Source organism: Sciurus carolinensis, chromosome 7 (assembly GCF_902686445.1).
Source record: "Sciurus carolinensis chromosome 7, mSciCar1.2, whole genome shotgun sequence".
Classification (NCBI taxonomy): domain Eukaryota; kingdom Metazoa; phylum Chordata; class Mammalia; order Rodentia; family Sciuridae; genus Sciurus; species Sciurus carolinensis.
In genome coordinates this window covers 134,489,603-134,505,407 of record NC_062219.1, presented here as the reverse complement: position 1 = coordinate 134,505,407, position 15,805 = coordinate 134,489,603, and the positions used below count along the sequence as shown (strand labels likewise).

At 38.6% G+C, this 15,805-nt stretch overlaps 1 protein-coding gene across 1 annotated transcript in view; it reads right to left on the bottom strand.

The window, feature by feature from the left end:
- Window positions 1-15,490, bottom strand: part of Ripk1 (receptor interacting serine/threonine kinase 1) — a 28,964-nt gene extending 13,474 nt beyond the window's left edge. The window contains exons 1-7 of the mRNA XM_047559282.1: window positions 15,471-15,490; window positions 13,434-13,595; window positions 12,134-12,290; window positions 9,841-9,978; window positions 7,843-8,071; window positions 5,843-5,992; window positions 1,211-1,287 (exon numbers count right to left, since the gene is read on the bottom strand). Coding sequence (XP_047415238.1) covers window positions 1,211-1,287; window positions 5,843-5,992; window positions 7,843-8,071; window positions 9,841-9,978; window positions 12,134-12,290; window positions 13,434-13,595; window positions 15,471-15,490 — 933 coding nt within the window. The remainder of the gene's footprint in view (window positions 1-1,210; window positions 1,288-5,842; window positions 5,993-7,842; window positions 8,072-9,840; window positions 9,979-12,133; window positions 12,291-13,433; window positions 13,596-15,470) is intronic.
- Between the last annotated feature and the right edge of the window lie 315 nt (window positions 15,491-15,805).

Genomic DNA, 15,805 nt, shown 5'->3' with positions numbered 1-15,805 from the left:
CTGCCTTTTGTGGTCCAAGAAATTATGGTTCTTCCTCTTGATTATACAGCCTCGATAATCAGAACTGACAGGTTAGGGGTGGCAGAACTGGGGAGACTCTCCACAGGCAAGGGGCTCACAGTCTCTTCATCTTCCTCATCTTCCTTCTTTTCTAGGGCTTCTCTCTTTAGAGTCTCTTCTTGGGGAACCCTCACTGGGGCCTCTTCTTGGGAGCATTATGAAATCTTCCTGATGGTCTGAGGTAAAGTATTTTTGCCTTAATGTTTACCTTTACTGATGTCCCTTGGATGCTTCTTGCTTTGCACTGGACACATATCTTTTATAATGTAGGGATCCCTCAAAAGCCTGGCAATTCTTGCCTGATTTTTTTTTTTTTTTTTAATTCTGAAATCTCTATTTGCGTCTACGGCCATACCACCCTGAACGCACCCGATCTCGTCTGAAATCTCTATTTGCTTGCCTGGTTTATTTTTTGAAGTCTCCTTTTTATGACTTTGGGTGTGTGATGTTGAACAAGTTGTGGAAGTAGTATGATTCCCGAGTGTAAATGTGAGTGAGGTCTATGTTCCTTTTAGTTGGTTAGCTGATAAATGGACTTTAATGTACCCCTCTGACCCTGGACACCAACATGATGGCTTCAGCCTTAGATGCCACTGCCATCTGTCACTAAGCACAAGGAAGTATAGGGAGGAGTCAACTCTTCTAGATAGTGGTTGCCAAATGACTCCTTATCAGTGTCCATTTGTACCTCTAATATTTCTTCCTCAGCATTATGTGTTTTTTTTTTAATCCCTCTTACATATCTTAGCATATATAATCTTGCTGCCTTTCTGCTTTATAAGAATTCCTTAAAATGACTGATCTGCTTATTTTCCATTCTTTTCTAGTGATACTATGTTTTGGTTTTCACATTGATCTAAATATTTTCTCTCATCTAATGAGTTTTAATGGAGGAATGAGTCCAGTTTGCCAAGTAGAAAGCCTAGACTTGCAACCTCGTGAAATGGTAACAAGGCACCCCAGTACTCCCACCAGGGTGATGTTAGAGAAGGTCAAACAGGAAGATAGAATAGGAAGATATTTGCATACAATTGCTAGCTTTGTTTTAGGTGTTCACCAAGCTAGTTTACCTCAAATCTGCTTTGGTTTTCATGACTGATAACATATACATTGACATGTTAATATTTTAAGCATCTGCTATATTACCTACCTTTAAACTCTCCACATCTTCTTCTACATTTTCTTCAAACTGACTTACATAAAAAGGCCTAAATTTTTCTTCAATGCCTATATGAAAAAAATAGTCCTTTAAATTTCTTAAGTATTTTAAAATAAAATTAAAATATTCGCAATCTATTGTCTTTGAATTTCTTACCTCAGTCTGTGGACAAAGCAGTAAGATAAAAATTTAAACTCCAAATCACTGACTCTGATGAAGAGACTAACAAGACTAAATACCAGTAGACAGAAGAAAGGTTAGAAATCACTGGAAACCAAGGGTTTCTGCCTCACAGTGTATACTTGCTATGGCTGCAGCAGAAAGCCCTAATGGTATGAGTTAATCTCCAAGTGAACAAGGATGAGTGAACTCCATTTCTGTCCCTCTGGCATCAGATTTATCATAGAATGGGATACTCAGAACAAGTATTGGATGTAAAGGGTTAGAACTGTTATCCTTAAAAGAAAAAGGAAGGTGCTGGGGATATAGGTCATTTGGTAGAGTGCTTGCCTATCATGCACAAGGCCCGGGTTCAATTCCCCCAGCAGCACAAAAAAAAAAAAAAAAGGAAAATTTTGGTTCCTGGAAAATGGAATGGACATACTTTTCCTTACTCATCCTGCTAATTACAACAAAATTCCTTAGATATTATGTATAAAATAAGCGTATAGATCCTTTGGAAGGAGGAGAGAGGAAGGCAGTCCAATGAGGGACCTCAGAGTTGAGAAAACACATACATGGTAGTGAGTTCACTAGATTTTCTCTTTGCTCATAAATAACAGTTGGAGCTGAAAGACTAGCAACCAAGAAACATCAATAGGCACACAGACAATAACAATAGCAGCAGCAGCAACAGCCTAATCTTTCTAGACACAGGACTAAGCAAGGGACAGCCTACCAGTAGAAGATGTTTGATCAATAATCATTCTGTTCAAGCCAATAACTACAGAAAAAAACTATAATTCCACCTCTACCCACATGAACTAAGGCCAAGCAGAAAGCCTAGACTTGCAACCTCGTGAAATGGTAACAAGGCACCCCAGTACTCCCACCAGGGTGATGTTAGAGAAGGTCAAACAAGAAGGTAGAACTTTGCTGCCTCTTAGCTGATAATGAGCTCCTTCATTCCCTTGGTGACCACAGACCACAAGGGTAGCCTGGATTGTACCACACATCACCATAACAAGATCCCTCTTCCACTCCTCACTGGGTAAGTATCAGAGGAAGCCGGGCAAAGACTTGGGACTTCTACTGTTGTCCAGTGGTGATAATGCACTTCCAATTGCAGTGGTTGTGGAGACCATGTAGACTCTGACACAAATCTACTCTGAGCAACAGTGTAAGAAAACCCTGCTTTGGGTGTCAGTGGAGTCTGAGCAGAGAACCTGGCCTTCTACCTCTACCTGGTATTAGCAAGGTGGCAACTGTTGTTCACCTGCCAAAGCAGTGTCAGAAAAAAAAAAAAAAAAATCAGCTAAAACAGAAGGCTTAAAGAATGTCCAGAATCTTATAATATAGTAAAAAAAAAAAAAGTGTATGCTTCAGGAAAATCATACACTAAGAACCAGAAAAATTCCAAAATGGAGTAAGAAAAGGCAACAGATTCCAACACTGAAATGACAGAGATGTTGGTACAACTGGCAAAGATTTTTACAACAGCCATAATAAAAACAACTTAATGAGGAATTCTAAACCTGCTTGAAGCAAATGGAAGAATAGAAAGTCTCAGCAAAGAAAGACAGGATGAGGCAGGGAGTAGAGCATGTGCTTAGCATACTGAGGACTCTGGGTTAAGTACCAGCATGTGTACACATACACAAACACATACGCACAGAGCAAAATAAAAAGCTTAGTGGGTGAACTTAAAAGCAAAATGGAGGTGACACAGAAAAGGCAGTTAACTGGAAGGCAGATGAGTAGAACTACCCAATCTGAAAAAGAGAAAGGAAATTAACTGAGAGAGAAAAAAAAAAATGTAGAGCCTCAGGGGCCTGAAGCACTATAACAGAAGATTGAGTATTTATGTTATAATAGTTCAAGAAGCACAGTGGAAAGAGAGTACAGTTGAAAAAGCACTCAAAGAAAGAATGACTGAAAGATTCCCATTATGTCTAGACATAAACATACAATTTCAAGAAGCTAAGAAAAACTGAAACTGGAAAAAAAAAAACAAATAAATCCACACCAAGAAAAATGTAACTAAACTTTTGGAAAATAAAGACAAAGACAAAATCTTGAAAGCAGCCTGAGAAAAATAAATACAAGGGAAAATAATACCTGTAAGGAAAAAACACTTCACACAATTAGAATGACGTGATTTTCAATTGAAACCATGGAGGCTACAATATTTTTCAACTGTGAAAAGAAAAGAACTGTCAACCCAGAATCCTATACCCAGCAAAAATATCCATCAGAAATCATGGGAAGATTCAGACCTTCTCAGGGGAAGAGTAAGAGAATTTGTTACCCTATGAGAATAGCTAAAGGAAGTTCTCCAGACAGCAACTGATAAAAGATGACACCTTGAAAAACCAAGAAGTACACACGTAGTATAATAAAAAATAAAAATTTGGTCTTTGTCCCTGATTTGGTTCATGATGGGCAGTTCCTAAAATACTTGGAATCTCCTAAAGTAATAAGGAGGATGGGTGAGCAATGGAGGTGGGCAGACAACTTCAGAATAGGTGCTGGTCACCAGAAAGATCAAGCCATGATTAGAGAGGTGGAACTTTTGGCATCACCTTTTGAACTGCAAGAAGAGGAGAGGGATGAGATTAAGTTCAATCACTGATGACCAATGATTTAATTGATCATGCCTACATAATAAAAGTTCTGTGAGCACCACAGTGATGGGGTTCAAAGAGTTTCTGGATTGATGAACATACAGAAGAGCTGGAAGGCTGGTGTGCCTGAAGATCGTAATGAAGCTCTGCACACACACTAACCCTACCATTCCTTGGTTTATGCACCTCTTCCATTTGGGTGTTTCCGAGTTTATTACACAGTAAAAATAAGACTTTTCCTAAGTTCTATGGGTCTAATGAATTACCATACCTAAGGTCATGAGAACACCTGAATTTGTTGTGATCTGGGCAAAAGTATAGATAGTCTAGGTACCCTATTTGTAGCTGGTGTGTGAAGTGAGGAGTCATATGGAACTAAGCCTTTAAACCCGTGGAGTCTGATGATAGCTATGGGTAGTCAGTGTCAGAATTGAATTGAATTTTAGGACACCTGAATGGTGGTGACACACATTTGGTATCAGAAAAAGGACACCACAACACAATAAGCAAAACAATGGGTAAATACAATAAGCTTTCCTTCTCCTCTCGAGTCTTCTAAATTATGACAACTGAAGCAAAACTATAACACTATCTGAAGTTGTGTTCTAAACATGTAAGAAAATATTCAAGATTATATACAGCAGAAAGTAAAGGAAAGTAAAGGGACATTAAGGTTCCTACACTGCACTCGAACTAGTAAAATGACACCATAAGTAGACTGATACATTATATACAGACAATGTAATACCTAGAATATCCACTTAAAAAACAACACATAGAAATACATTAAAAACACTATAGATGAATCAAAGTGGAACTCTAAAAAATGTTCAAAAATCCCCAACAAGGCAGGAAAAATGCTGTAGTTTAAATCTTGTATGTTCCCCAAAGGTCTAAAACAAACCTGAACAAATTTGAGAGTACTAAAAAAATTTGAGAGTACACAGAATGTGTTCTCTGACCATGAAGGAATCAAGCCAGAAATCAGTAACAGGGAGAAGACAATAAAATCTCCAAACTTTTAAGAGACTAAACAACTCACATCTAAATAAAGATGTGAGTCAAAGAGAAAGTCTCAAGAGAAATGAAAAAAAAATGCACTAAGGTGAATGAAAATACATGTCAATAATTCTGGGACACAATTAAAAAGGGCTGAGAGGGAAATTTATAGCAATAAATGTACACATGAGAAAAGAGAAAAAGGTCTCAAATCAATAATCTCAACTTACAAAATGAAGAGTAAAATAAATACAAACTGAGCATAAGGAAGGAAATAATAAAGAAGAGATATCAATGAATTAGGAAATGAATTAGAAAACAGAAAATAATAAATTAATTAAGTCAAAACTAATTATTTGAAAAGACCAATAAAACTGATAAAAAAAAAAAAATGAAAAAAAGAAGACATACGTTACTAACATCTGGAAATAGGAGTTATCAGGAGACCATGAAGACATCAAAAATATAAAGGATATTAAAATCACCTTCATACATAAACTTGATAACTTAGATGAAATGAACCACTTGCTCAAATAATATAAGCTACAACAACTACTCCACCATGACAGAAATCATCTTGAACAGTCCTAATACTATTAAGAAAATTGACTTCATAATTTGAAAACTATGCCCCCACCCCAAACACAAACAAAAATCTCCAGGTCCAGAAGGTTTCATGGGAGAATTCTATCAAATTTTTCAAGACTATCTATTCTAAGAAGTCAGCTCAAAACTACAAGTGGGACTTGGTTTTCTGAGGACTCAAACCACATTCCTTACATTATCTTAGGAGAATCATCATGTGGAATGCATCCTGCATAGTCATAAAAGATGCTCTTACTAGGAAATGTTGGTCGAACTTCTGGGTTTGTCTCCCAGCAGAGCTCCATGAGGCTGATGATCTCCTTTGGGCAATGCTCAATGATGTCTTCCACATTTGGCCTGTTCCCAGATTTTATGCATATTAAAAGTTGCTCTGCACAGATGGCATCTATAAGACAAAGAGGATCTTTGGTTGAGACCTTTGGATCCTGCTCTCAGGCAGGAAGAAGACAGAACATGGACAATACTGCTAATTTGTCTCTGCCTAGTAAACTTTTAGCATGGCAGCCTTGTTCTGTAGGGGTGGAGTGGCCTGTGACAAGCTGACATATTCCACTGTAGGGATGATCAAACAACATTTTAATCTTTGCAGATAAAAGACAAAATTCAAAAGGAAGCTACTTTCTGGTAAAACTAATGGCTTATATGGATAAAGCCAATGGCAGTTCTCCAACTTTAATACAAACACAAACACAGGACACCCCTTGCCTTTAAGAAGCTCAGTTTAATGAGAGTGACTTAAAATATAGAGTGATAATTAAAGTTCTAGAAGTACAAGGGGCTCTAGTAACACAATCATGACTAGAATAGAAGCCTGAGATTTTGATGAGTCCAGAAAAATAAGCAGGAGTTATCTAGGTAAATGGGGAAGAAGGGTCCTTTTAGGGAAGAGGATTTCAGGCCAGACAAGGATAATGAAGAAACTGCAGGGGAGTTAACAAAAATTATGATGCTGCCTAAAAATTACTAGTTTGATAAAACTGGGCATAATGACAAAGGAGGGAGAGGCAAAGATCAGATTACAAAGGGCCTCATATTCCATACTGAGGAATCTGAACTTTATCCTAAAGGTCATGAGAAATCTCGAGAGGATTTTTTAAATAGGGGAATGAAATGACTGTATTTGGCTTTTAGGATGAACACTTTGGCTGCCATGTGAATAGTGGACAGCACAGGAGCCTGTAGCAGAGGCAAGGAAGGTCTGAACTAGACAGAGGCTAATGGCAACAGAAAGAAGTAAACAGATTAAAGATGTATCTGAACTTCTATGTGTATGTGGGTATACATGCACACACACACACACACACACATACATCTCAAACTTATAGCTCTTGTGATCTTCCTGGATATGGGAGATAAGGGGAAAGGTTGAGTCTGAGATGACTCTAAGATTGCTGGTGAGCTACTCAACCAGCAATGACAGTGATGTCATTTTCTGAATATATAATTTACAAAGAGGAGTCAAGCTGGGGTGAGCTACAGAGAAAGAATTTACAAACTGTGGATCTGTTTTGAGAATGCTGCTTTGGAGGTTTCTCTAGTATATGTAATGGATCTAAAGGGCAGGTGGTTATTCAGGCAAGGGCCAGAGATAGACATTTCAGACATCAGCAAAGAAACAATATTAAACCACAGAAGTTGAAAATCACTGAGAAAGAATATGTAGGAAAATGTTCATTACTTTATATATTTCCACAGAAAGAATGCTTAAATATCTATCTGTTCTCTGCATGAACTATGACTTGTTCATCTTTATATTCTCAATGCTGACTAAAGTGCCCACAGTAAGTACTGAAAAAAAATAAATTCCTAAAAGAAGGGTTAAGTGAAGGAATGTTAGTATGAAATGTATGCTACACAGTATGAAAAACTAAATCCTCATAAGCAGAAATAAGCAAGTGTCCTGTACAGGATGAGTCTGGAAATTCTATAGCACTTCAAAGGTTAGATCAAGGTACCTATTCATTTGAGATCTCTGATTCCTAAAATGGGATTACTCATTCATTCAACACAAATTTACTAGTATTTACTATGCTCTAGGCACTATGTGTGTAGAGGCTAAGGAAATGGCAGTGACTAAATCAGATGTGGCACTAACCCTCATGGAACCCATAGTCCAGTGGGTCAGAATGTCATTAAATGAACAATTATAAATCTTAACTGATTTCACTGAAAGTCATTATTTTATGTAATCATTCAGAGTAATACAAAAATCCCAGTCCTCTACAAAAGTCTTACTCTCATATGGCTCCTTATTTGCAAATATAGCCCAAAGAACTATGCCAAAGCTGTACACGTCTGACTTCTCTGTAGGTTTTGCATTGATGTCATTCAGATGTTCAGGGGCCATGTAGTAGAGGGTGCCACCATTTTTGACAGATGTGCCGTTCACTTTCCTCTGCTCATTGTGTTTCTCTTTAGTCAGTTTGCTCCACGTCTTAAAGGAAGCAACACCAAGGTCAGCTATCTGCAAAAGATCAAACCAATGCAATCACTGTGTGAAGTCTACAAGCAAACCAGATTTGGCTTTAAATTTGGGGCTTATATAATAGATGTGAGGTACAGAAATGTTTACATTGGGCAGGTTTAAAATAGTTGCTGAACAGATGCAAAGAAATGCAAGAGTTTCCTCACTGACATGCAAAATCTCCCCCAAGAAAAGTTCACATGAAATTCTGCTATCTTGATTCTTATGCAATAAAAGGGAGGGGGGAAAGCAAAAGCATTCCGACACAACAATAACAAACTGGGTTTATCTGCACATGTTTTTCAGTATTTCTAGGGCTGGGTAGAAAAACATTACTTTCTTCTCAGCAAATTTATGTAGCTGATGGAGACTAGGTACTACACCTTCTATCTCCCCAAATGGCGTCCACAGGCCCATTGGATGCATGTTTCCATGGATCAAGACACACTGAGGGTAAATACTATGATCTTGTTTTGAGTTGGGAACCTGAACCTAAGAAAAGATGAAATGGGAAGGAGAGGAATAAAAAAAAAAAAAAAAAGGCAGAAAAGCAGAGAAAAATACCAAGGTCAGACACAGAGCAAAGAAGGAAGTGGCAAGTCAAAACAACAGAATAAACTGTTCAAAGTCAGAGTTCCACTTTTGCTTCTAGAAATCCAAGTAAGCATTTGGGGGTGAATGATGGCATGTGATTATTTTAACCAAGAATATAAGAGAAAGGTTATTAATTTAAAGAAAGAAAATTTAAAGATATTAGAATAAAAATCTGTCTAAGACTTGAACAAAGGGTTAGAACAGAATTCTGTAGGCAGGTCCTGAGTTCTTCCCCTAATGCTGCTTCCCCTTTCAGGTTCTTTGTTTTGTTTTGGTGTGGTTCTGGGAATTGAACCCAGAGCCTCACACATACTAGGCAAAGTCTCCAACACTGAGCTACAACCCCAGCCCTTCTTTCAGGTTCTTGCACTTGGATTCCAGCTGCCAAAACCAATTTGATATGTTGCTGCCCTACTTAAATCTTGCCTTTGAACGGATAAAAGAAGGGTCACTTTCCCTCTTCCCTCTACGACAATGGAAAGAGTATATTCAAAAGGAAATTGATTTGTTTTAAATGCAGACAGAAGTAAAAAATTTAAATAAACATTAAATCAGCTATATTTTAAAACAGGTTTTTGATGCCTAAATCGTCGATTTGCTGCAGATCTGACTCCCAGGACATACTGAAATTCTAGGAATTTTCTACACATACCCCTCCGGATTTCCCTGTATTTTCAGAGGAGAGGAGATTCATCACACAGATTCCCTGGAAAAATGATGGAGCAGATGGCCCATTCCCTAGTGAAGGGAACAAACCTTGAATGTTTCCATCTCAAAGCTAACGGGAAGAAAACAAAACCTAGGAAAGTGGTTTTCTAGCTTACTCCATTCAATTGCACTACTCCCAAAATTACATCAGTCAATCCTTACAGTTATCTCCCAACCCAATCAAGTCTGCATTTGTCCTTTCAATCCCTAGTAAAGCCTTATAGCAGTACTATCACCAGTTATATGCTGAGCCAGGTCTTTATCAGCAGCAAAACAGTCGTTTGGGCATCAAAATGTTCTGTTTTGAAATTTACCTTACTTGACTTTTTTGTTTACTTTCATCTTCATTTTTGTAAAATCGATTTTTCTTTTTCCATCTGCAAGAGCAGATTTCTAGTGGAAAATTGCAACTGAAATTACTCAACCAAAATTACTCAACTTCTAGAAGCCTACAGATTATGGTTTACCTTAATGTGAAAGTTATTATCAACAAGGATATTTTCAGGCTTCAGGTCCTTGTGTATCACACTTTCTCCATGTAAGTAACACATTCCTTCGATGGTCTCCATAATTATCCTTCCTTTGACAGAGAGTGGGATACTGATCTAAAACAAGTGATAGTAAGTCTATGAAATGGAAAGGTAATCAAACAGACCAGATTGACTATTTCATTAAAGAGTGGTGGCACTAAACCCGAGAACAGAGTTGCCAGATTTCTTCCCACCAGATGTTCTGCAGTGTTGCTATCACTGTGACAGAAGTTCCCTCTCAAGAAAGATTCCATTCCAGGGGAGAAAAGGTATTTATGTCATATTTTGTCAATGTAAAAAAAAAAATTCAATGTCAATATGGTAGTGTATAAAAATACTATAAGATTACATTCTTTGTAAACAAAGTCACATTATTGTTATTATTTAGAATTGCATTTTTAGCGCCTAGAATGGAGCCTAGAGAGCATCTGAATGAATAACAAATGTACAAACATTGTCTATGGCATACACCTGTATGCGATAATGTTATCTGTACTGACTACATGAATAATGTCAAGGAAATGTGCATGTGAAATAATGTTAAGAGGAAAAAACAGAATATAAGAAAATATGTTCACACTAATTACAACCACATAAAAATCTGTGCAATACATGTGATTTCTAAAACTATGCAAAAGTGAATTAGGATCTATTTGGTGAACTGGTATCAGACACTTTAGGTGTCTGCAGAATCTCAGGTCACTCTTACTTACAATTGTATTCTAGTTATATCAATATCAATGTTAGTATAAACAATTCTAGTTTCATTTTAGTAGCTGAATTTTAGTTTTTCTTAACACTGAAAAACTATGTACACTAATTGTTAACAGGAAAAACATTTTGATTTTCATGTCTATGCCTCAAACCATATTTATCACATAATGTAGCTGAACTACAGCATCAATAGCTGGGTCACCATCACACAAATGCAGCAGAAGAGATCCATTCCCTTCTTCTTTGGTACACTTTTGGGTTTAGAAAAAAATTAACAGTAAGTGAAGTTGCTTTCCCACCCATCCCTCTCCTGCTTCTCTCGTGGGTCCTCCTAACTTTCTTCCTGAGTTCTGACTGGTGCACCTTATCTATGCCGGATTCTGCAGAATATCTCCTGTCCCAATGACTTGTCTCCCAATCAAAATGCCTACTTCCTTCATGCAGTCCCTCTTACGTGGTTTGGAGAAGGACAGCAGTCTGGTCAAAGGACAATAGAGTATGTATGAGAAATATCTTTTATCCTTTCCACAGGTGTTTGTATTTTTGAGAGACGTCTATTGACTTGGCAGTTATGGGCTGGGGGTCAAAGATGGAAAAGGGGGAAATACTTGCCATAAAGGCAGCCACATCCTGCTATTCCTCACATGTGATGTACACTCTGGCCAAACGGGGTGGCTTGCAGTTCTGTAGATCTGGCATCCTTTTCCATTCTCTCTGCCTGGAACACTTACTCCCTAATTGTCTGCTTCAAAGCTTCTATTTGCCTTTTCCATCTATCCCAGGTGGGGCAGGGGCTTCTCCTCTATTCCCCAGCAGACTGTGGCTGTGTTTATAAAAACACCACCACTTACCTATCTGCCTTCTTGTACTTGCCTGAATCATATTTGCTATGCATCACTCAGGAGCTAGCAGAACAGTTTGATCTTAAGGTACAAAAACTTCCAAAATATTTTAGAATTACTTGGTTTTGGTAATAAATTTTAAATTTTATTTATTTATTTATTTTCCCATTTTAAATCTTATCCAATGTTGCTGTGGCTTATGTTCTATATTTAACCTATAATAAAGATTTCTTAAATGGTATCAAAGTACAATCCCTAATATTCCATCTTTTCCTACCATCACAAGAGTGTACATGCTTTCATTGATCAACATATATTTGTTATCTATTACACCAATGCCCCAATCAGACCATGTGCTTCTGAAGACAGATCTATTTCTGAAGTGTGTGGGTCATATAAAGGCTGGCAGGTGTGGTAAAAAGTCAACCACAGTTGCAAGACACAGAAGGGACCTTTCAAGTGGTGACACAGAAAGTTCATTAGGGGCTTGAAAAGAGGGAAAGACAACCTTCTGCGTAGGGAATGGCATGGAAGAGCTACTGAGGGACTGACTTAAGATAACCCAAACTACAAGGCAATTCACCATGGTACCACTTTAGACGAGAGAGCCATAAATGAGCATCCCAATGATAGCGTAACAGCCAGCACCCAATGCAATAAAAAACGTCCTCTACCTGGGCTTTGAGCACCTGCATCAGGTTGCCCTTCTCCATGTACTCCATAACCAAGGAGTAGTTCCCTTCTTCTATGATGATGCCCAGGAGCTTGACTACCCGGCTGTGCTTCAGTTTGTGCATCATCTTCCCCTCTTCAAGGAGTGACTCATTGTACCTGTGGGCAGGAAAGATGTCACACTGAGGTGGGCAGAGCTGGCCCCTTCTCCCTCAGGACCCAGGGAATGTATGCATTTCTGCACCTGTAATGTGTCACATCCCACACACTCCTGTCACATTTGGGACCATGCTGATCTCTTTCATACACAGACCATGAGCCTTACAAAGCAGAGGGCTTCTCTTTCATCTTTGTATCCCTCCTCTCCAGTAACTGGTAGTGGGTGTTCAAGACATGTAAATCGATGAACAAAAAGTGCATGAACAGCAGCAACATGGCCAGATAAAAATATTGTTCTGGACAGTACAATAAAAGAATGGGCCTCTCTCATATATACACTTTGAAAAGGAGAGAGAAGTAAAAACCACTCCACTGACTGCTTTAAAAAGAGACTTCTTGGCACTTTTCATAAATGGTCTGGGTTTTTTTCTTTCTTTTTTTAATATTTAGGGCTGATCCTTACCCAAAATGTGAAGCAAAAAAATAAGTCTACTTTCACTGATTCCTCCTGTTACAGTCTGGATCTGGAATGAGCCTCAAAGGCTGTATTGAAGCCTTGGTCCCCTTGGTGGCGCTATTGAAAGTCTAAGAGGTGGAGCTGGTTAGAAGAGGTGGGTTACTGGGGGCTTGCCTCTGAAGGGTGCATTTGTCCCGGGCCATTCACCTCCCCTCCCACCTCTCTCTCTGCTTCCTTAGCTACCAAGAGGTGAGCAGCATCCTCCACCAAATGCTCCCACTGCCTACATTATTGTCTGCCTTGCCTCAGGCCCAAAGCAATAGTTAGCCAATCCTGGACTGAACCCTCTAAAACCAAAACAAATCTTTCTTCCTTTGAATTGGGATATTTTGTCACAGCAACAGAAAGCTGACTAAACACCTCCCGTAACCATTGCCTCCTCACCTCCTTCTCTCTTTTGACTTCGTTCCCCTGCATTTCTGCTCTATTATGTCCTAGTTGTTCACTAACTAGCCTCAGAATCCTCTCTAGAGAGGATGATAATAGTAAGAGTTACCATTACCCCTGACATAGAGTACTGAGACTGACACCAGGTTCTTCCTCATCCTGAAACCTGTACTGTCCATGATAATCACTGTCTGTGGTCAGCAGGGAGGGTGGCCCACCCACCTCTGCTCCCAACTCACTGAGCACACTTGGGTCCCGTGTACACCTTTTTCAGGATCACAAATCCATGGGTTCTGTGAAAACACAAGGAGACCTTCCCGAAGCCTCCGCTGTCTAGATCTTCCTTCTTCAGGAGGTCACTGGATTTCATCTCAATGTCATCCAAGGACATGTTTGGTTGCCTTCTGAATACTCACAATGTCCCCCAAATACACCACTTTGTTTATTTCTCACTGCTGGACCCTATAAAGAAACCAGAGAATATCTCAGAGCAAAAAGATGATGAGTCAAAAGACCACATGCTTGGTGGGCCTTCTGTTTTTTTGTTTTTTTAAGGATAGATATAATCTCCAAAATGAGTCATTTTTAAAAGAATCGCAGATGACTATAACTTTTTCCCCCAGATTTGTCATATTTTTGGCAATATGAAACCCTAGAAAAAAATTTTTAAAACTTCCTGCTACAAAGGACTTCTATATATTGGACAGCAGATATCAAGCATCCATTCCAATGATAACTGAGCTCAGTGGAAAGCAAAAGAATTTCATGGACAGAAAACAAATTAAGCATAGGAGAGGGGCATTGCCCACATGGTGATCCTATAGGGTGCAGCCAACCTTGCCAACCAGGAACTAGGGTTTAAATTCCATTAGGAACAGGAGTTGAGATGGGGGCATGCAAGAAAAGAGGGTTGGAAGGAAGGTCCACCTTAATATGACTCTACAAAGTGTGCTACTCCTAAATGGAAGGACAGGCTGAAAAAAAAGTACCCACTAGCTGACAAATACAGATGTCCAGGACTATGCCTGAGGTATTAAAAAAAAAAAGTCTCTGTGAATTCGTAACCTTGGGCCTGTCTCAAATTTGGTCATTGAACTTAGAGGATCCTGACCATTTTCTCTAGGCTGGTATCTCCCAAACTAAGCACTTTTATGTACTCAGTGGCCACAGGCTAATATATAGCCAAAGCCAACAAACACCCTCATAATCAGGCCGGACAGGACTTGCACAAAACAAAACAAGCACTTAATTTAATAGAAGCTCCTTATCAAATTATAAACCACGAAAGAAAGTTCATTATGAGCCAGACTCTGAAGGTCCAACTAATAAATAGCAGTACTAGGCACCAAGTAAGCTAAGAATTTCAGGCAACTAAACTATTGAAGAACATTAGAAAACAAATAGGTTAAAGCAATTGTGAGCCAAAGTAGGAACTGGAAGACTATAAAAGGAACAATGCAATCGGGATAGGAAGATGTGAAAAAAGAAAGAGGATTTAGAGAACGTGGCTGTCTGCACTGTGTCAGGTCTCAAAGGGGAACTATTCGATTCAATCTTCTTCCCTTTCTTCCACTCCTTTGTATTCACTGATATTTCCCAAACTGAAATGAAGAACGAAATCCCACAGTGAGTTACAGTACATACCAATATATACCTACCAGAACATACAAAATTAAAAATACCAACAGTGCCAAATACTGGTAAAGATGTGACACAACTGGAATTCTCATGCACTGATAGGAATATAAATTGAATAAACACTTAAGAAAAAGGTCTGGTAACTTCCTATAAAATTAATCACACACTATATACTATGACTCTGAAATTCTACTCCCAAGAGAAAAGAAAATATGTCCAAAAGGACGTATGCAATGTTCACAGAAGCATTATTCATAAGATCCCAAAGTGGAAAAAGCTTTCTACTAAGAGGAGAGTGGTAAACACGGTATGCTATATTCACACAAAGTACTATTACTCAGCAATAAAAAGGAGTTGAACTACTAATACCAAAAAAACAGCATAGATGAAATGGAAAAAACACAGTGTTGAGTGAAGGATGACTATGAAAGAACATGCACTTTATAATTCCCTTTAATGAAGTTCTAGAATAGTCAAAACTAATCCATGGTGGAAAAAGTATTCTGGTTGCCTGGGGCAAGGTGAGGAGTGAGTGGGATGAGGCATGTGGGAACTTTCTGGTGTGATGGTAATCTATTGTATCATTGGGGGTGAGGTATGCACACACATATGCCTTTGCCAATACTCAGCAAACGTACGGTTGGTCTCCCATATCCATGGGTTCTGCATCAGTAGATTTAACCAACTGCCAATATAAAATACTCTAAAAAATACTGCATCTATACTGAACATGTACAGACATTTTTCTTTGTCATCATTCCCTGAATGATATAACATAACAACTATTTACATAGCATTTACATTGTATTAGGTATCATAAGTAATCCAGGAATGATTTAAAAGTACACCGGAGCTGGGCTGGGGCTGTAGCTCAGTGGCAGAGGGCTTGCCTAGCACGTGCAAGGCACTGGGTGCAATCCTTGACATGTAAAAACAAACAAAATAAAGGCATGCTGTCCATCTATAACCTCAA